The sequence below is a fragment of the Chinchilla lanigera genome, unplaced genomic scaffold, assembly GCF_000276665.1.
Source record: "Chinchilla lanigera isolate Chin_1 unplaced genomic scaffold, ChiLan1.0 scaffold00033, whole genome shotgun sequence".
Lineage (NCBI taxonomy): Eukaryota > Metazoa > Chordata > Mammalia > Rodentia > Chinchillidae > Chinchilla > Chinchilla lanigera.
In genome coordinates, this window is record NW_004955434.1 from 10,469,066 (window position 1) to 10,491,403 (window position 22,338).

General features: G+C 44.6%; 1 protein-coding gene across 1 annotated transcript in view; it reads right to left on the reverse strand.

Annotated features, from left to right (window-relative positions):
• The window catches only part of Gldc (glycine dehydrogenase (decarboxylating)), a gene marked incomplete in the record, with an annotated part of 101,685 nt that overhangs the window by 37,632 nt on the left and 41,715 nt on the right, over nt 1-22,338 (reverse strand). Inside the window, 11 exon segments of the mRNA XM_005388751.2 lie at nt 6,871-7,013; nt 8,662-8,703; nt 8,864-8,948; nt 9,434-9,531; nt 11,560-11,640; nt 12,146-12,285; nt 13,891-13,996; nt 16,369-16,465; nt 18,719-18,915; nt 19,240-19,387; nt 20,104-20,181. Coding sequence (XP_005388808.2) covers nt 6,871-7,013; nt 8,662-8,703; nt 8,864-8,948; nt 9,434-9,531; nt 11,560-11,640; nt 12,146-12,285; nt 13,891-13,996; nt 16,369-16,465; nt 18,719-18,915; nt 19,240-19,387; nt 20,104-20,181 — 1,215 coding nt within the window.

A 22,338-nucleotide genomic window follows, 5' to 3' on the forward strand; every position in this document is an offset into this window, starting at 1 on the left:
TAGTAACTTATCAATTTTATCAATTCTTTCAAAAAACCAACTCTTCAATTAATTAATTCTTTGTATTGTTTTCTTAGTCTCCATCGCACTAATTTCTGATTTGATCTTTATAATTTCCTCCCTTTTTTGGGCTTTGGGTTTGACTTGTTCTTCTTTTTCTAGAAGCCTGAGGTGCAGTATTAGGTTGATTATTTGTGCTTGTTCTGTTTTCCTGATGTGAGAATTCACCACTATAATTTCCCTTTGAGGACTGCTTTCCCTAATACGTAATGTATTCAGTAGTGTTTCTCTCCTACTAGCCTATTTTGAAACTTTTTTTGTTATTTCTAATTTTTTGTTTAAAATTTTAAAAAAATTTTAAAAAGAGTGGCAAAGTGTTATGGGAACAAGCCCATGCAAGTTAGGCCTCCTGACTTTAATCTCTATGTACTTGGATTTGTTCATTTCTTCCAAGAAGCTTACCAAGTCTCTCACTTGGTTTTCAACACCACCCAGCTCCAATTTTTAAAAATTGTATCGCATGGATTTCACTCCTCTACCTTTCATACTTAATGCTGAGGATCTGGCAGCACTGGGATGACAGCCGCACTCCCGTTACCCGTACGCTGCCTCGCTCCTCAGCACTGCTTGTACAGGACAGCCCGGTCTGAGGGTTCTGCCTGTGTCCTCTCTCTGCTGGTACATGTTTTTTTCTTCTGTGAGACAGGACGCTGCTATGTTGTTCAGGGTGTCCTTGACTCACTATGTAATCGAGGCTGGTCTCAAATTCTTGGTGATACTCTTACCTCAACCTCCAGAGTGCTGGAATTACAGGTGTGTGCCACCTCAACTAGCCATGTTACCTTTTCCTCCCTTAGCGCCATGTAGCTCATTTCAAGCTGTTATAAAGACGTTCAGCAGAAGAACCAGTCTCTGTGAGAGCATCAGGTGACTCACAGGGGAACTGCCTCACCTACAAAGGCTCAAAATTAGGGAGACTTGCCCCAAGTCTTATTTCCCCCTGAAGCCTCTCAGGAGCTACAGACCTTCTGGTCTACCCAGGAACACTTCTTCAGACAGCTGCTCTCCCTCTTAGAGTTGGTGTATGTCGATAAAGCAAATTATCTTCAGGCTCCAAAGAGCTACTCTCACCCATGGGCTCCCTGCCTGTTGCTTCCAGTTACTCTGCTTCCTGATCCAGAACGCCTGTCACTCCACTTCTCTATTCAGGACTCGTGCAGGCTACCATCTTTCTTGGAACACATGATAGAATCATTTCTTCTTTTTCAGCCTTGTTACACTACTTAGCATCCATTTGCACAAGGCCCCACTTTCGAAAAACAAGTTGCAGAAGCAGCAGCCATCGCCTTGCTCATTGCCTTTCCTCATCCCAAAGCTCACGCACAGCTTCTGTGGACAGCTCTGCTCCAACGTGAAGGCATCTCACATCAAGCACGAAGTACCCCGCCTGGCGGAGGGCTCTGTGGACGTGTGCTTGCTCCGAGGGGCAACAGGCCAGAAGCAAGGAAGTGCCACAGAGTGAGGGTCTCTACAACCAATGAAAGGCAGAAGTTGGTGAACACCTGCTTCAGCTCCCCACTGGGACACACTGGTGGCGCATCCCCCAGCCCTCCACGGCGTTGGCGGTGGGACAGAGCTCCAGAGCCTCTCGAGGACGGGACAACCTCTCAGTGACTCAACTCTTCCCGGTTCTTCTCTCTTCCGAGGCTTCCGTCTGCACTTCCCCACTGTGCTTTCTGGGCTCAGTTCCCTGACAAACTTCTTGTACTTAAGTCCTTGCTTCAGGGTCTGCTTTGGGGAAACCCAAACAAAGACACAATCACACAGGAAAAATAGCATTTTTGACAGATAGTTGCCAGCTAGCATCTGGATCAGCAACATAAACTTCTCCTTCTCCTTCTTCTTCTTTTGTGTGCATGCGTGTGTGTGTGTGTGTGTGTGTGTGTGTTTGAGACAGGCTTTCACTATGCAGTTCAGCCTGGCCTCGAACTCACAATAATCCTCCTGCCTCAGCCTCCCAAGTGCTGGGACTATACGTGTGTGCCACAATGTCTGGCTTCTCAGCATAGACTTTCCAACACAGAGCACTTCTCTCCAAGTACTAAATGGTCAGAGCAGCCAACACGAATGACTGGTTTAAACTGCACCACAGTAGGTTACCATTACAATGGATGCGAGGCTATTCGTGTGAACAAAAGCGTAATATTTACCACAGTAAGACTACAGAGGTAGAGCGCTGGATGAGGTATAAATTCTTTGTCGTATCAACCCAAAACTTTATAGCTACTTTTGTGCATCAAAAGACACTATGAACAGAGTGAAAATGTACTCTATGGACCGGGAGAAAATGTGTGCCAGTCATATATCTGATAAGGGATTAATACCAATAATATAATATAAAGAATCCTACAACTCAACAGCAAAAATCTCCCAAAGAACCCAATTAAAAAATGGTCAAAGCTGTGTGTGGTGGTGCACGCTTATAATTCCAGCAGCTAGAGGCTAAGGCAGGAGGATAGTTCTGAGTTCGAGGCCAGCCTGGGCTACACAGTGAATTCAAGCACAACCTGAACTAAAAAAAAAAAACCTCTCCCAAAAAAAAAAAAGGCAAAAAAACTAAATAGATATTTTTCCAGAGAATGTATAGAAACACCCATTAAGCCTTTGAGAAGATGCTCAACATCACTAATCATTAAGGAAATGCAAATGAAAATCACACAACACTACTTCACACACATTAGGGTGCTATAATTACAAAAAGAAGACAAGAAATACTGCCGGTGAGATGTACAAAAACTGGAAACTTTTTGCATTGCTATAAGGAATGGACACGGCTCAGCTACTGGAAAACATGGCACTCCCTCAAAAAATGAAACACAGAATTACTATATGTCCAACAGTTACTTCTATATATAGACCCAAAAGGAATGAGAATAGGCGCTCACGGGGATCTGTACACCAACATCCACAGCAGCATTACTCACAATAGCTGAAAGGTCGAAACAGCCCAAATGTCCATCGATGGCTAAACAGATAAAACAAAATGTGGTACATACGAATGATGAAATACTCGGCCTTAAAATGTAATTCTAGCAATGCTGTAACACTGATGAACCTTAAGCTGGGTACGGTGGCACATGCCTGTAGTCCCAGCACTCAGGAAGTTGAGGCAGGCGTACTGCCTCGAGTTCAAGGCCCCTATAAGCTACATAGAGAGTTCAACATCAGCCTGAACCACAAGGCGAGGCCCTGTCTCCAAAGGAAAAAAACAAACAAAAAATTGATGAACCTTGAAGACATTATGCTAAGTGAAGCAGGCAAACATGAAAGGATAAATAGTGTAAGCTTCTAGTTAGACAAGGTGCTTACAGTAGCCAAATTGTTAGAAAAATTAGCAGGGCAATTTCCTGGTGCTAGGAGCAGTGGGACGTGAGGAGTTAAGCTTAAATTTATGATGCTAAAAAGAATTCTGTAGGTGGATGGTGGTGATGACTGCACAACCAACTAAATGTACTAAATGCCTCTGAACTTAAAAAAATGGCTGAAGTGGTAAAGCTGATGATATACAATAAAAATATAAGAGGTGCAAAAATATTACCAAGCCTACTTTCTAAAATTATGCTATATTTATGTTTTAAATAACATGCAGTAACAAAAGAAGAAACATACTCAGACTTAAAACCACTTTGTGGCTAGACTCCAAAACTCCATAGATGCAATGAGTGGCTTCAAATAGGTATAAATGAAGCTATCAACAAGGTATAAATGGTTCCCGGATAACTGTGCCCATACCCTCTGTGAGTGTAACTGCGACGGCCGACAGGATACACTAAATTCTTGCCCAGAGTAGTCAAGAGACTTGTTTCTTCTTATAATAACTACGAAACCCACATAAGTCCCTGGATTTGACTGGACACTAGCTAGCAGTAAATATGAAGAATTAATCAATACACAGATAGCTCTTGGGTATATACAGAGTAGGTATAAGGCAAGGAATCTGCAACGCATTCGTGCAGCGATTAGCACAAGTGAACCAAAATGAGGTTTAACAAGGCGAAAACAAAAACCAAAAGCAAACCAAACAGAAAAACCTCACTCACACACGGAAGGTGAAGTACATTCTTTCTTCACTTCCCCAAATCAAGACATCGATTTGCTTTATCTGTTGGAAGCACAGCTGGCAATACTTTCCCAACAACCAATCAGGAACTTCCTTGTCAGAACCACACCTTCTGCTGAGGACCATAAACATCTCAGCTAAGCCGAGACGCTGCACGTAACTCCATGACCCTCAGATCAGACCCTGAAAATGGCTGTTACATTTGTATTCTCAGGAGGGAGGTAGGACATCACTGCCAGGCAGCGAGTCCTGCACAGATCTCTTTACTCTCCTGTAAGACAGGGACGGCAGACTGTCGCTGCCAACTGTAAGAATGAGGAGATCAGGACCAAGAGCACCACGAGTGCTGGGAAAACAACCAAGTTGACAAGTGAGGTTCTCCACCTTGGTTACACGTGGGAACCACCCAGGGCAGTGGTGGGAAGCCAGGCCTGCGGGCTGCGGCGGGCTGTCTGTGCCAGTGAAAGCTCTCAAAGGTTCGCCACCACTGATCTAGGGGGATCTAAACAAACATTCAAGTCCCATCCCTCGCTCCAGCCATCCCGCATGGACAGCCTAATTCAGTCCGGCGTTGTGATGTGGGCAGCAGGTGCAGTGTATCATAAAGTCAGCATGCGACTCTAACTTCCAGCCAAGGCGGGGAACCACAACTCCCTCGTACTTAGGCTGGCCTTCGGCGATCCTGGCTGGGACATTAACTCCCTGCAAGAGCTAACGTAAGAGTTAAAACAGTCTTGAAATAGCATAGTACTCCCTGATACATACAATACTCAGAAGGTGTTCATATCCCATCACTAGAGGGCAGAGTTTCTTCATTTCCAACATGTAACAAACTTTTTTTTTTTAAAGTGAAAGATGTTTTGCTTTGTTTTGCAGTGCGGAGATCAAGCCCTGGGCCTTTGCACTGAACTACATCCTGTTGAGGAACATCCCCAGTTTTCTTATTGTTTTGATTTTTTTGGATTTTATGAGACAGGATCTTACACTGTAGCGCAGGCTGGCCTTCACTCAGATCCTCTTGCCTGAGCCTCCCAAGTGCTGGGATTATAGGCATGCACCACACCCTGCTCGCTGCCCTTTTTCATTTTCTACTTTTTTGTTTGTTTGTTTGCTTTTGAAACAGGGTCTCACTCATTAAGTTGCTAAATGGCCCAGGCTGGGGTCAAAGTTGTGATCTTCCTGCCTCAGCCTCCCAGAGTGCTGAAATTACAAGTGTGCACCACTTTGCCCAGATGAACGACAAATTTTCAGTGGAAGTACACCAAAGCTCGACTTTCTATCAATTCCTTTCTACGTGCGAAATGCGAGTTGGACAGGCAGTTACTAAGAGTGCTGTGCCGTGCTGTGCCCTCTCACTGGCTCTCTGTGCTCCTCCTAAACTGTGTGGTACTCTATAAGGTACACTGCTGGGCTGGGGATTTAGCTCAGCGGCAAAAGCGCCTGCCTGGCAAGCACAAGGTCGTGAGTTCAGTTCCCGGTACCGGAGAAAAACCAAAAAAAAAAAAATTGCAAAGTATAAGGTACACTGCTTTTGCAAAGCACACAGCTTTGCTGTGTAACCTAACAGGAGGCAAGGTTTGTTTCTGTTAGATTAAGACACATACATCTTCAGTCCTAGTGACACAGTTGATGGATGTCTCATTTTTCAAAATTGTTTGATCTCAAGCCAGGCATGCTAGATCACACCTGTAACCCAGCACTCGGGAGGCTGAGGCAGGAGGACTGTTGCAAGTTCAAGGCCAGCCTGGGCTACAAAGTGAGTTCAAGACTACCCTGAACTGCATAGTGACACCCTGTCTCAAAGAGACAAAAAAAATTGTTTGATCCCATTATTTTGAAAGAGAGATTCTTCACTAACCCGCTGCCCAGGTGATGCCAAGCCTGAGGCTGCAGGAAGAGAACCCAGTTTAGTCATAGGAAGCACAGGCCACGAGCGGGTACCACGAGTTCTTTTCTGAGGCCTCCACAAGACGTTATCTCACACACCAAGAGTCCTCAGAATCCCGTGCTTGTTTACCTAGAGCAAAGACTCTCATTTCCAGCCCTGGGGATCGTGATCAGCAGGTCAGGAATTGTATTTTTAGCAAGTATCCAAGACATTTTGCTGGAGTCTCCTGCTTTTGAAAAGATTTTCATTCACAGATGATGAAGTTGGAAGAGGGGAATGACAGAACCAAAGCAGGACGGAGGCTCCCCTAGCCCTTCCAGACTGGGGCACTGCTGCTTGTTAGGAGCTAACCCATGTGCTGGACTCACTCTCATGCTGTATCATGACAGGCAGCGTAACAAGTTCCCCAAGTTAGCCCACAGTGAACCACGTCTCCCCGACACACGCATGCGCGTTGGCTCGGGACGGGCCCTGTGACTTGCTTTCACAGGTACAACGCTCTACAGGCGACAGCTGTGCAACACAGGGGCTGGGCTCTAAGAGGGTTACAGCTCTGCGCGCTTTCCCTCAGAACTCTTCATTCTGAACCAAGACATCATGCCGTAAGGGGAAGCAAGGAACAACCAGAAAAGGCCCTTACTGAGGAGGAAGGTCTGGTCAGCACTTCCGGGGAAAAAACCATCACCACCTTTCCAGCTATGTCAGCGAGCCCACCTTGGGTGATACTACCTCCTCAGCGAGATGGGATTGTCCAGTTAAATCACAGGATGATACAACGTAAACTGCTGGTTTAAGCCTCTAAAGTTTGGGGTGACTATCGCTAGCAATGGACAACGAACAAGAGGAAAAGAAATGCACTTACCTGTTGGGCTGAAAAGAGACTTGGTCATAACCTGTGAGTTCACACAAATCCTTCTCAAGCTCTCGGAAGAGCTGCTGGTATCCTTGAGCTTGGTCCAGAGGCACAAAGGGGTGGATGTTTGCAAATTCCTTCCATGTGATGGGCTTAGAAACAAGAAGGGAGGGAAAAATGCTCATGTTCACATTGTAGTAACAGCAACTTCAGTAACGATGGTATGATGACGATAACAAGGCTTAACATCGGGAATTCACAATACAGTACTACTCCACCATAATGAAAGATAAACAAGTGATTTGTAAGAAAATGGATGTACCTTAAGACCATAAGTTTAAGTGGAATAAATCAAGACACACACACATAAATCACACGGTTTCTCTTATATGATAAACCTAAATTATAAGCAAAGAGGAAAATAAACAATAAGAGCAAGTAGGGAGATAAATAAACCTTTCTCAGATGGGAAGGGGGTCAAGAGGTGGAGGGACGGGGAAGGGAAAGAAGGGAAAGGGGGAAAAAAGAAAGAATGCCTCCTACATGCCAGGGACTGTTTCAAGCACTTAAATATATTAATTCACCTCGGTCTCACCAAGTCTGACACAGCAAGTACCATCAGCACAGTAGCTTCAGTGTACAAGTACAACATGAAGGCCACAAAGAGAACTTAGAAAAAAAAGGCCTCAAGATACACTGTTTGTTTTCTTGAGACCAGGTCTCACTAGGTAGTTCAGGCTGGCCTTGAACTCACTGTGTAGTAGTAGGGCAAGCTCACATTAAACTCTCAGCAATTCTCTTGCCTCAGTCTCCCAAGTGGTGGGATTACATGTGTATGCCACCATACCTGGCTCCCACGATGGATTTATATACATGAAACCCAATGAGCTTACCCTGATTCTCATATACGCATGTATTACTCTTTCTGCATTAGCAGGACAAGCCACAAACATAAAAATAAACAGGAGCCAGGTGTGGTAGCACACACCTGTAATCCCACCATTGGGCAGCTGAAGCCAGAATATCTTCCTGAGTCTGAGGGCAGCCTGGATCACATAGTGAGTTCAAGGCCAGCCTGGACAATGAAACGGAAAAGTAAATAGGAAAAACCCTCCCTATCACCATATAAAATGAGTTCCTTTGCCTAATGTGATTTTTCACAGCAGCATAATCCTAAGAAATAAAAGGAACAGGTTAACTTTGCTAAAAAGGATCCTGGGCCTAGCAGAGATGCTAACCAAACAAAAATGCCACAGTTATACAAATCTCCTGTGGACTGAAGGAGTAAATTTTCACTTCAAATCCCTGCCCTTCGGACACAGTGAATGAGCTTTTAGAAAAAAGCCTATGGTTCTTAATTCTACCTGAGGTTAACAACTACAAATTGAAAAATGAAAGTTTTTAATGTGACAGATTTCTTAAAAAGAAGAGTCCAGGAAGGTCTACCTACTATATATGTAATTAATTAAAAAATAATAATTTTACATAGCTGGGTGCAGTGGTGTGTGCCTGTAGTCCCAGATACTTGAGAGGCTGAGGCAGGAGGATCACTTGAATCCATGAGTTCAAGACTAGCCTGGGTAACACAGCAAAACCCAGTCTCAAAAACATAAACAATAACAATAATTTTACCCATAAATTTAAAGATCAAGTTGAGAAATTGTAGGATTTCTTTCAAGCCTGGTGAACAGCAAGGTGAAGGATTACGAAAGAAAACAGGGCTTCCTCTCCTGACCGGCCTTTGCACAAACCAGAAAGCTGCCCCGCTAACTGCCTTCCTCGCGCCAGGGACCTGCTTACCGTGAGTTCAGACGAGCTGTTGAGCTTCATGGTGCAGGAACCCTGCAAAAAGCACATCCCCCACGGCTTACATTGGGGTGCCCGTATCAGCCCTCCTGCCTCCCCACGGCCAGCCCTTTTTCCCGCCAGCAGCACACTATTATCACCAAAGGCCTCAGACCAGGGTAGGGCGGGATGAGGAAAAAAAGCCTCAAACAACTACCAGCGGAATCATGCTGTGAACAAGGGAAATGTCTTTGTTTTCTAGTTTCTTCATATACCGGACGATGTTTGTTTCTGAGTGATAGCTGTGAACACAAAACACATGGTTAGGGGCAGTAAGATCAGAGAGCTGTATTCACCTTCCTGAAGGAGAAGGCACCCTGAATTCTCCTTTCAAAGTGCAGAGAGGTTTCAGCCATGAGCCACATATTGACTACACACCAGAAGAAGTGCTGCAGATGACCCTAGCGAACCTCAGAGGGAGCTCAAGGCAAGAAGCCGCCTGCAGGCATGAGGGGAAGGTTGGGAAGAAGAGGAGACAGGGTTCCTGGCGGGAACTTTGGCCTGGCAACCTCCCTCCCCAGTAGCGTCAGAGCAGGGCCACCCAGAAACGGGCTGCATTTGGCCCCGGTCCGGAATGGGGTTGTTACAGTACTGCTTTATTAGGGAGCCACGGCCGAGCCACAGTAACCCAGGTCAGATCGCGGTCTGCATCAGAAGCGGCTCCCGGCTGGGCTCCCTAGCTTATTGCTGCGACACAAGACACAGAAGTCACCCAAGCCACACAGACCTGTTGAACACCTGGTGTGTGAGGAACGGGCTCGTTCTCTGGAAGGTAGAGCCTGGAATACCTCTCCGCTCCTCTCCCATGCTTTCGGCAACTAGTTCCTGCAAGGAGAAACCACCGGAACTGACGGGCAGAAGCCACGCCCGGCAGCAAGCGTCAACACCCAGGCTGCGGGGGGACAGGCCACAAAACACGCACGCTGGATCAAAGACACACACTCTCGAAAGCCCAAACTAGAGCCGGGCGTGGTGGCGTGCACTTATGATCCCAGCACTCGGAGGCTGAGGCAGCAGGACTGTTATGAGTTCGAGACCAGCGTGGGCTACAAAGTGAGCTCAAGGCCCGCCTGAACTGCACAGTGAGACCCTGTCTCAAAAGACAAAAAAAAAAAACCATGAAAAATAGCCCAAACTATTAAATTCTTAGAAGGAACTACAGGAACAAAAACTGCATGATCTTGGATTCAGCAATGGTTTCTTAATATGAAAAAACAAGAGCAAGCCAAGAAAAGAAAGAATAGATTGGATTTCATTAAAATTAAAAACATTTGGGTTGGAGGTGTAGCTTAGTGATACAGTGCTTGCCTGGCATATGTAAGGCCCGTAGTTGAGTCCCTACCGCTGCAAAAAAATTTAAAAATATTTGTTCATCAAAGGCCACAACTAAGAGTTACGAGACAGCCTACACAACGCAAATCATGTATCTGATAAGAATTTACGCTCCAGAACACGTGAAGGCCTGCTCCTCGTCTCTCCCAGGCTGAGAGTACAACCATCTGATCCTCCATGGGTAGCTCTAGAACATTCCTCAAACACATAGACCAGTAACTGTGAGTAAACTTGGTGCAGAGTTACGAAGGGAACACGTTTGTTACATCCTATTTAATTAAAATCCAAGTGCAAAAGGGAGCATTGTGAAGCTTTGATAATTCACCTTCAGTATCCAGTGCCAGAGTCCTCTCTCAGAGAGGGCACAGACAACCCGAACAGCAGCACTCAGCCCTGGAAGGTATTTCTGCTTCTGCAGGACAGGCTCTCATGGCCTCACTCAGCACATATTCATTGAGTGGTTTTCCTGCCCCAGGCAGTGTACCATGTTACGATCACCATTCTCTCACAAGTCTAGGTAGCTACTGACCTATTCTTTCACTTTCATCCCAGTTATCCTACTCCAAATTGGCCTCTGCTACCTTATTATTTTAGAGACCAATTTAGTCACACTGAACTGCTTTTATTTCTCATAGAATCTCTCTCCACTTGGCCTATGTGATTAAAAAACAAAGCTGAAAAGGGAACTTTGCCCCGTGTTTGAGACACCTCTAAACCCATTTTCCTTCTCCAATTGTGCCATCCTGGTCTAGGACAACTCATCTTTCAGATCTCAGCTAAGGACAATTAGTCCAAGCCTTGCAGAGAAGATCACCTTCAGGCTGACAAAGCATCTTCACACACCACTGTCACAGTACCACTGTCACAGCGGTGCCATGTACCTGGATGCCTCGTGGCACACATACTTAGGGAAGGCAGGGAGCTTGTCAGTTCACCACCTCGGGGCCTATCATAGTACCTGACACATACTACGTCCTCAATGACTATGTATTAAATGAATGGGTATCAAAACTTTCCCAAAATTTGCAGTAACCAAGATATGAATGCCCAGAATCTCTGTATTAGGCAACAGTTTCAATCAAACACCATTAACAAGCCTTCCAACTGGAGTGGGACCTCAGTTCGCGAACTTATTTTTTTCTACAATTCTGGTTGCAAACTGAATTGGATGAGAACCAAATCAAATTTCTCCCTAACGTCCACATGGAACCTAACTGCTGAATTTGATTCTGCTCTCGTATAACTTAGTTTATGCCCAGAATCATGGAAAGAATCAGACTCATGAACCGAGGTAGCACTGTAGGCTGACTGCATGGTCTTGGTTGGAGCTCTACAATAGTGGCCTTTAGCTGTCAGCGGTCACACAAGCAAGGGGCAGGCAGTGATATTATGTTTACAGAGGCTGCCTCAGTGTCACATATGGGTCCTCCCTCCATTCCCATTCAGGTCCACAAGAGGCAAAGAAACCTGCGACACACCTTAATAGTCGTCGGGAGGAAGCCATGCTTTTATTTTACTTACTGCGGAGGACTCGCAGCCAAAGATCCACAACAAATCATCCAGATCTTTTTCATTAACTGTTTCATCTAGAGAGATACCAAGCTACAGAAATAAAAACAAAAAAGACAAAGAAAAGCATCAGCTCTAACTCCAAAGTCACCAGAGGAACAGCAGGAAAGGTCAAAGGAAAGAAGGTGCTGAACAAAACTCCCAGTCATTCCGAAGAACCAGGTACCATGACATTGAAAAGGACCTTTCGGGGAAGGCACTAGAACAGCCTGAGACATCACAATCATTGCTCGCGCACGCCAGCAGTCCAGCGGCTAAAGGACACCCCTACAGAGCCAAGTTTAACCTTTTCTTCACTTAGCTTACTTACTAGATCACCTATCTGAGCAATCCCACATATGAAAACCCAGCCTGGACAAAAGCCGAGGACAAATTAGTATTTATTGGAAAACGTCACCGTATTCCAAATTAGGAAACATAATCATTTAGAAAAACACACTGTGCCTAAAATCCCATCGTTTTTAACAGAGAGGAATGCTTCTGATGAGGAAAGTCGTGACAGTGTAGAGGATCTGTGAAAATACTGAGTCCGACTCACGGTGCCATCCTCGAAGAGCCGAAAGTTGATCTGCCGCTGGGCAGCCCTGGCCAAGACCTCCTTCAGAGAGCAGCCGCACCGGACCTTCAAGGTGTCAAAGAACAGGTCATGACGGAGGCGGTGACCCGCTCGCTTGAGACCTGCACAAGACAGGAAAGCCATGGAGCTCTGGCACAGAAACCCCTGCTCCACCATCGCCGCTTCACAGAGGAATAAAGGGGGAATTTCCACCACAAGCTGTCCCTGGTCCTGACCGGGGCTTTGGTGGTTGCTTTAAAAATAAATACATTTATGCCAAGCACGGTGGTGCACACCTACAATCCCAGCACTCAGGAGGCTGAGGCGTGAAGACTGGTACAAGTTGGAGGCCAGCCTGGATTACATAGCAAGAACCTGTCTCAAACAAAACAAAACAGAATAATAATATATTTATTACTATGCTAGAAAACCATGTGAAATAAAAAATTTTATGAAATACATATGAAAAAAATTCATCACCACCAACCAGAACTAAGCACTGCTTACATTTTGGGGTACATAACTCTGGGAATTGTGTGTGAGAGATCAATAAATTCATTATTTCCAATACTGTATAAGATTCAAACATATGGGTATATCATAATTTAATCACATTATTAAATATTTAGGCTATTTCTGAGACTGAGGTGTTATAAGCAATGTTTCAATGCACACAGTTATCTGCTTATTTCCTTTAGATATATTCATAGCAGTAAAATGCCCAAGTCAAATTATAGGAACTTTTTAAAGCTTTTGATAGACACTGTCTAAGTGTCACCCGTAAGTTATACCAATATGGGATCAACATTCTCCTTCATCTTCATTCTTCTTCTGAATGGGGCAAATACTATTTTACTGCTCTAATAGACATTTCCTTGAATGTCACGTGGTAGAAGTTTTACATCTTTATTATTGAATATTTTTTCTTTCTAAATTATATTTAACGTCACCTGCTTATTTATTTTATGAGAAAATAAAAGTTCATAACAAAATAAGAGAATAACAATAGTTAATACACTGTGTATTATAATCTTTTTGTTTGTTTGTTTTTGCTTTTTTTGAGACAGGGTCTCACTATGCAGTTCAAACTGGTCTTGAGCTCACTTTGCAGCCCAGGCTGGTCTCAAACTTGCAATGATCCTCCTGCCTCAGCCTCCCGAGTGCTGGGATTACAGGCATGCGCCACCACGCCCGGCCTTGTGTATCATAATCTTAAACACAGTTACTCAAGAGTACAAGACAGAAACAAAAAAATATTCTCACAAAGAAATAAACAGGTAACAAACAGCACAAAGCTTTCTGTTCCGTGAACTAAGAAAAACTAATACTATAAATGAAACACATAAGTACATATATTAAAATATTTTTGAAACAATGAAATAATTTGGGGAACCATTTGAACTTCTCCTTCCTATTTAACTATCTTCTATTTTGCTTGTTCTCTCTCTCTCTCTCTACACACACACACACACACACACACACACACACACACATACATTTTTAGTTTCATTTTCTACCACTGTTTATCTTTTTTGTGTTTAGCAGTGAGGACAGAGAATACACTATTTATTAACAATACTAACACCAAGTCTATCACAGATAACAAAAATATTTTTCAAGTTTCTCATATGACTGTTAATTTTACATTATTATTAGACATACTCCAAGTTTCCAATTTTACCTATCAGTTTTATAAGCCCAAAACTTTTAAATGATAACCAACTCACCTTCAGACAAAATCAAAGTGGCATTATGCACTCTCCTAGCAATATGCTCCAGCCCTCGGGAACCATGGTAGACAGCAAACATGGCAGCCATATTGGCCAAAAGGGCCTAAAAGAATAAAGAGCCTTTCAGAATCATGTACATCAGTGTGCTGGAAGACTAACTGTAGGAGGCAGAAATTAAATGACTTGGGATGCCAGTATTGAAAACAAAGATAAAATTAAATGATCAGATTTCCTGGGGTTTCTATGATGGGTAGGGACCATTTATAACTTGCTTGACTATGTGAATGTAAACAAATATCCAAGACACTCTGAAATCACTATACGAAATCTTTATCTTTAACCATAATAAATTATAGGTCTCACTCATGCCTACAATTACGTTGCCCACAAGGGCGAAAAAAGGCTACTACATCACATCAAAAAACATGTTTAATAAGCTGGGTGTGCTGGCACATGCCTATAGTCCCAGAACTCGGGAGGCTGAGGCAGGAGGATCACCGTGAGTTAGAGGCCAGCCCGGGGTACACAGTGAATTCAAGGCTAGCCTAAAGTACATGGTAAGATCCTGTCTCAAAAAACCAAACCAAAACATAAGAAAACCAATATTTAATAATGGACTTGTTAGACCCTAACCTCAATGAAGTTAAAAGGGAAGGAGTACTCCCCCGAAGTCATTCCTGAAGCTAGCATTACCCTGATTCCAAAACCAGACAAGGGTCCAACCAAAAAAGAGAATTTATGACTCAATCTCCTTAATAAACATAGATGCAAGATATAAGATACCATACTGGCAAATAGAATGCAATGAATCATCAAGAAGATCACTTTGTGTTGGTTTGGGGGTTATTTTGCAAGGGAGAACAATGTAATACAGGACACATATTTTAAAAGATTATTTGTAATAGTCACCCAAAGAATCATATACAAGAAAGTGCAGGAAATCTTTCCACATACTATAGACCAAGAAATCTAGCCAAAGGCCTGGATCCCATGATAATGTCCTGCATGAGTCCAGCTGAAAGACTTGTAGCTCCTAACAGTGCCTCCCATGAATCCAGCTGGAGGCCCAGAGCCCATAATGATATCTCATGCAGGCCTGTTTCACGGCCCTGTGCTGGGAAGGCCCAAAGGTCAGTGGTAGAATCTAGGAAGTCTGTGCCAGCAGGATGAAGGATCTGTGCTAGCAGACTGAGGGATCTGAAATGGAGCGAGGAAGTGACATGCAAAGTAAGAACCAGCTCCCTCAAAAAGTACCACAGCCATCCTCAGCAACAGTGAGGTCCCGAGCTCTTCTGATGAAGAAAAGAGCTGAGTTCCCATCAGGAAAGCCAATGCAACAAGCTTCTCCAGGAGACTAGCAGTGCAACCATCTTCCCCTCCAGAGCCAGGAAGTGATGCTCAAAGCGAGGACCTCAAGTGCTCAGAGCTCCCCCAAAGTGAACTGAAGCCATTCTCAGTGCCAACAAGGTCCCGAGCTCCTTGGAGGATGAAAACAGCCAAGTCCATCAGGAAAGCCAGCATGACAAGCTCCTCCAAAAGAATGAACAGCTCCTTACAGCTTCCACCAGCTCCAACAACCTCTCTCAGCTCCCAACAGCCTTACTTCTTCTTCCCCAGCTCTGCCTCTTGTGCTGCTGGCAACAATTCTCAGGTGGGCCTCCCACACCCAGCACCATGCTTTCTCAGTTCAGCTGGGTGCTACAAGGTGACCACCAGTTGTCAATCCATTACACACCATGATTAAGTAGGCTTCATCCCAGGGATGCAAGAATGGTTCAACATACACAAATCAGTATCTCTCACCATATACTAAACAAATCAAAATGGACAAAAACTCTCAATGTATAAACAGAAACAATCTGTTGGAAGATGGAACGGGCAACACTCTTGAAGAATAGGTGACATTCTGGATTTTCTGACCAGAACTCCAACTGCACAAGAAATAGCATCAAGAATGAACAAATGGGATCATGTCAAATTAAAAAAGCTTCAGGCTAGTATGCAGTCGCCCCTGGAGAGCCCGTCTCAGTCCTGAGAGGCTGCTCCAGTCCCGTCCACGAGGACCTCTCCGTGGCCAAGACTGGGGCACACCCTGAGCCCCTTACTTAGAAACACACCTCAGATACATGTAAGTAAAAGGTAAGGAGTGGTCCCTTTGCTCTTCCTCTAAGCTTAGCCTAAGAGCTGAAGCTGTGGTTTTAGGTTAAAGAAAAACTGATGCTGATTTTTTTTTTTTAATTTATTAAGGTATTTATAATGAAGTGAACACATAGGCAATGTGCAGACACACACACAGCAGCAAGACACACACTATTTTGGTTCTGACAAGACCACAGCCTTCTCCACTCCTAAGATCTTCCTATTTCTAGCATGAGTCAGCAGCTGGTAAATGAACGATCAGTCTAATGAATGACCGAGAAGCTCACTTCTATGGACTGTGAAGCATTCAGTGGGCCGCTCAGAAGTGCGATTTACCTGAGCTGTACAGATGTTGCTGGTAGCTTTGTCTCTCCGAATGTGCTGCTCTCTAGTTTGAAGAGCAAGGCGGTAGACTTCCTTCCCAGTGGCGTCCCTGGACCAAGAAAACCCATTAGTTTAGTGCAGATCATCATCACAGCAGGTATTGCCAAAAGGAGACCGATATCTTTCCTAGCCAGGTGATCTGAATCCGCAAATTTACTCGTGAGTTTATTAAAAAACAATTTCCAGGGATGGGGATGTAGCTCAGTGGTAGACTGCTTGCCTAGCACGCACAAGGCCTTGAGTTCAATCCCCAGTACCCCCCCCACACACACACACACAAAAACAAACTGTCTGTAAAAAACAATTTCCAGTTAGGCATGGTGGCACATGCCTGTAATCCCAGCACCCAGCAAGCTGAGGCAGTTTGAGACCAGTCTGGGTGACACACTGAGTTCAAGGCTAGCCTGAACTACAGTGTAAGACACTGTTTCAAAAACAAACTAAACAATTAAAAAAAAAAACAATTTCCAAACAATCCTTTTCTAAAAGGTCCACTGATTTTTTTTTTCCTTTGCACTTAGAGACATATACAGTAAGGTTAGAACTAGTGAAAAGAAATTTCCCAGGGCCGGGCCTGGTGGTGGCACACGCCTATAATCCCAGCACACAGGAGGCCAAGCGGGGGAGGATCACCATGCATTCAAAGCCATCCTGTACTATATATTGACTTCAAAGCCAAACTGTATACTACATAGCCAGAACCTGTCTAAATCAAACGAACAAAAATTCCCGGGAACTACCCTGCCTAACATAATGATGGTGACTGAGAATTAAATCTTACACTGAGCTTCTTGGCAGAAATAGAAAGAAGGGAAACACTCATGAAAATAGACTTTCTGTACTAGAAGTACAGAGACTGGCTATTTTAAAACAAAAATGTTAAGTCTTACCACTATCTTTCAAAATTTTTCCTCTTTAATACAATTCAAAAATTTAGGGTCTCTTTTTCAGAAAAATAAAAAGTTCATTATGAAAACTGGCCAACAGTAATTAATATACCAAACTTTTTAAACTATGAAGTCCTTTGCCTCATCTGTGGTAGAGAGACATCACAAAAACAAGCTGATATAACAAAACCTAGGGCCGGGGATATAGCTCAGGGCCAGGGATATAGCTCAGTGGCACAAGCACCTGCCTGGCAGGCACAAGGTCCCGAGTTCGATTCCCAGTACCAAAAAAAAAAAAAAAAAAAAAAAAAAAAAAAAAAAAAAAAAAAAAAAAAAAAAACAAAACTTGATGAAACTATTACTTTTTACACTAAAAAGCTGTTCTGTCACAGAGTATTTCAGATCTTTACCATTCACCAACTCAATTATTGGCTTATGTTCATAACCTGCCTTCAGTAAAAGATTATGCTACATTTTCCCAGGAATAACTCTGGCATTCTTCTGAGCTGCTTCTGTTTCGCTGATTTCACACCGGGCGACATCCCTGGCCCTTTTTATTTATTTATTTTGTTGAGTCAACGCTGAGACTCAAACTCCCAAACTGCTGGGATTATAGGCATTTACCACCATGCCCAGCTCCTCCAAATCCTTATTCTGAGAAGCTTCATCTATGAGACGCACTCAATAAAGTGCACTTGGAAAATGCGTGAGATTGGTTTGTTACAGTAAATCTCCAGCTACCCATAGTACTCTCGCAGCTTTGCGAGTTTGTGAGTATTCACAGTGCGTGGGGAAGCATGACACACGGCACAGTCTCAGCCACACGAAACGGCATGCACGCGGGAGACCTGGGACGCTCCAGCTAAGCTGCTTATGAGCGTCGATCACTTCCTTCTTTGCTGCTTGTGTTGTTTCCTGTAACGCTTGTATAAAAATTTTAAAAGTAAAAGTTATTTTTAAAACTCAAAAAAGAAAGGAAGAAATTATTTGAATGGCCGGGTGGCACAGGAGCCTCTAGGAAATACGTGAATCAACTCAGTGTGTGCTTTATAAATCTCTCTTGCCCTTGTCTTTGCGTAGCATGTGGCAAGACAGATGCTTCTGAGAAAGAAACTGGTCAGAACGAAACATACACAAATATCCAGTCTTCTCCAGGCTTCCATCAGCCTAAACAAACGCACCTACGTAAGGACAACGACACTAATATGCTGCAGTCACACTTTTTCAGTATTGTGGTGTTTGAGAAAAACACCACAGTTTACACCTAGATTCCTCTTCATAGCCTGTGTTGTACATTTCTTTACTTGACCCAACACAACCCTGTTAAATACAGACAACAATCCACATTTACGAGGAGGAGAAGCGACGGGAAAACCATAACCTCCCAGCGGGGAGGGGGACCAGAGCTGCTTTACCTCGTCACGCCTACCATCCTGCCAGGCGCCATCCTCACCAAGTTCTCTCTGACGGCAAAAAAGGCTGCGTGGGGTCCTCCATAGCCCAGCGGCACGCCAAACCTCTGGGAGTTTCCCAGGGCGATGTCCACCCCGAATTCTCCAGGGGGCCTCAAGATACACAGAGCTAGAAGATCAGTAGCACAGCAGGTCAGGCTCTGGAGAGGAAATGAGAGAAGGGGTCAGAACTGTCACCTTTCCCTACGAGCAGCGGGAGTACAGAGCAAGATCTCCCCTGCAGGCAGACCGGCCAAGCCAGCTCAGTCCGTCAACTTCCCTTGCTCATTCATTCATTTTCATTTATTCATTCAATAAATATCCACTGAGTGCCCATCCTGTGCCAGGAATCAGTAAACAAAAACTAACAGGAAGGAGGCAGGAAGCAGATTTTTACTGCTCCGTATGACAGCGATAGGAAAACTATGCTAGACAGAAAGAAGCTAGAACACACCTCCCTGAGCCCCTACAAGATCGCTGCCTACCCCACTCTCGTGAGCTCGCTCCACGAGTTCTGTGAAGTCTTCCACTTTTCCCTCGGTGTCTGGGTACTGGAACAAAACCCCACTGATATCTTTCCCACTGAAGTCCATTTCGCGGGGTAACTTCAGCTCAATGAGAACTCCGCGAAATCTGGAAAGATGTAAAACGAATGACCACGTATTTATGTATGGGATAAACAAATGAACTACAGTTCCACTTCAGTGAACCAGCCTTCAGTTTCTACATCCTCCCAGCCCCATCCACCCCACTCCTGGTCCTTTCCTGGGAAGAACTTCCCTGTGATGATCCCAGGTCAGGAAATCCCTTCTGAAAGGGTGATAGTACGGGGTGGGGGAAGAATGGGCAACATGTCTAAAGGAGAAAGCAAATAGGCACAAGGGGCGGCTGGGCTACGTTTTGTCTTCTGGTACAGTACTAAACCTCACAACACACTTTAACCTACATCATATTACATGAAGTGTTCAGGGGATACCCTACAAATACGTTTGCCGGGAATACTAAGCTACAATGGTTGTGTGTGAGTTCAATTTTCCCCTGTTCCTCAAACTTTCCAAATTACTACTGAAATGCTTTTAAAGTTTTTAATTTTCTTTTTATGAAGGAAGATAAAATAGGATGATAGCTTACCATAAAAGAAGGCAACTAAACACCATGAATTTCCCCCTCCATTCTGACAGTGTACTGTTACTAGAGACATTCCTGGGAAAAACTAAAAGTGAAAAACCCCAGACAGAACCCCCAGTAAGGGCAGGTTCACCTCCCGTCAGAAGGGAAGCGCGGAAGGGAGGAGCAACAGAGATGAGGATGCGATTACCCTGCTTCAATATACAAATGCACATAATTACTTGGCCCGAGTCTGCACGACAGCTACCGTCTGTGGGTGGCAGCGAGGGTCGACAAAAAATTTCTTCCTCTTATTGTGTCTGTTGAAAAGAAAAAGCACATTCAAACATAAACATTAAAAAACCGAGTGTCTGAGAATGCAAAGCAAATGTGTGGTCTTCAGGGAAGGTCTGTGCACACTATAAAAAATTCTGAGTCCTTAATAACTAGTGATATTTACTAGTTATATCTAACTAACTGCAAGCCCACTTCAATCCAACCCCCAACTTCTACTCCCACCGCATTTGGCAGAACCAGTTTCATATAGTTAAAATTAAAAGAAAAAAGTGAAAGAAAAGCAAAGGGCAATGACAGACACAAGTGAAAATTAAAAACAAAACAAAGTTCTTCTAAAACATGTTAGCATTTTTGATTACCAAAAGGAGCATTCAGAGATAGGAACTGAGTCCACTTGGTAAAAAGAGGAAAAGACTCAGGCTGTGATGTGTAAAGGATCACAAAAAGCAGAGCTGGGTCAACGGCGCAAGTCCCAGGAGCTCCTCAGAAATAAAGCTGATGTGGATGTGTGAGTTCGTGTACCACAAGCACACCTGGAGAAAAACCAGCATGTGTCTGTGGGTGGGGCGGAGTGTACATGTGTACTGAACGGTACACGATAAACAGACCGGCGGTGGCCCACACCTTTTGAATCCAGCCCGGGCTACACGGTGAGTTCAATGCCAGCCTGAACTGCATAGCCAGACCCTGTCTGACAAAAAGCGTACAGCTAAGCTCTGTGTGCTGCTTTCCCAGGATAAATCTAAATGCAGACACCCAGGATGAGAACTAAAGGGAGGAAGTGAATTAAGCATCTGGACAAGGAGATGTTGACACAAGTGGTTCTCGGCAAACTCTGCACAGTATGGAAAACTCTCAGCTTCTCAAGTGGGAGGTGAATGCTTTCACAGAGAAAAAAGAGGCTGCTGCAGGGCAGTGAGAAGGCGGGAGCAAAAAAGAGATGAAAATCAATCAGTGACAAGCCGAGGCTCGTGACCAGAGGTGGGCGGGTGGCTTTCCTCTGTGGAAGGGCCGAGCTCACTTCGAGGCTGCTCCGGAAGCAGAAGGCTCCTCAGCTGGAATGTGCCAGAGTCCGCCATGCCCGACCTGCTGACTGGGTTCGGGCCTCATCTCCGCATGCCCAAGTCTGCGGCAGCCAAGAGGCGGATCTGCCAAGAGTGGGGGCACATTTCCCACCGGGTGACCGTCTACATGAGAATCCTACCAGGAAGCTCTGCTCTAGTGTGACCACAGGTTGAGAATTAAATCAGGGGGAAAGCTGAAGAATAATTGTTAACTGTATGCCATGACCCTGTAAATTCTTCTAGAGAGGGATCTTCAGGAAATACTGTAAAGTTTTCACAGGGCCAGGGATATAGCTCAGCGGCACAGCGTCTGCCTGGCAAGTGTGAGGTTGTGAGTTCGATTCCTGGCACCAAAAAAAAAAGTTATGACAAAGGTTTATTGTAGGGACGCACACGAACTGTCATTAATGACAGGCAGTGGTGGGGACAAACTAAACGCGAGCAGAGGCAAAGCTGCGTAAGTCAGGGTACACCCACGGCGATGGGTCCTGCACCAAGGAGACACGGAAGGCACGTGCTGAGGAAAGGGGGAGATGGTCCCCACCCCCTGTAAAACGTGAAAAGAAAATGTGTAGTCTGAGTCTAATGCTCCCCATAAGGGATGATCTTATTACACACCACCTTACAAACCGTCAGTTCTCCCCAATATCCATTTTTCCCTTCATCCCAAGTAACAGATCCCCAATATTAAGGGGGCATCAATGGGTTTGAGAAACTACTTCCCCCAGCCACCTGCAGGAAGGGGCAGTGAATGAAGCATAAGTATTGAATAAGAGTTTCCCTTTTTTCTTGGTCCTGAAGATTGCTGCCAGAGCCTTCACACTGAGCTACAGCCCCAGTCCTTGTTCATTCTGAGGCAGGGTTTCTTTAAGTCACTAAATTTCCCAGACTGGGGTCTAATTTATAATCCTCCAGCCTCAGCTTCCCAGGGTGCTGAGATTATAGGCCTATGTCACCCTGCCCAACTGAAAAACTTCCTGTAAAGAGGGTTTATTAGCCTGGCATGGTTGGTGCATGCCTGTAATCGCAGCTCACAGCACTCAGGTAGCTGAAGCAGGAGGATTGCCAGGAGTTAGAGGCCAGCCTGTGCTCCACAGTGAGACTGTCTCAATAAAA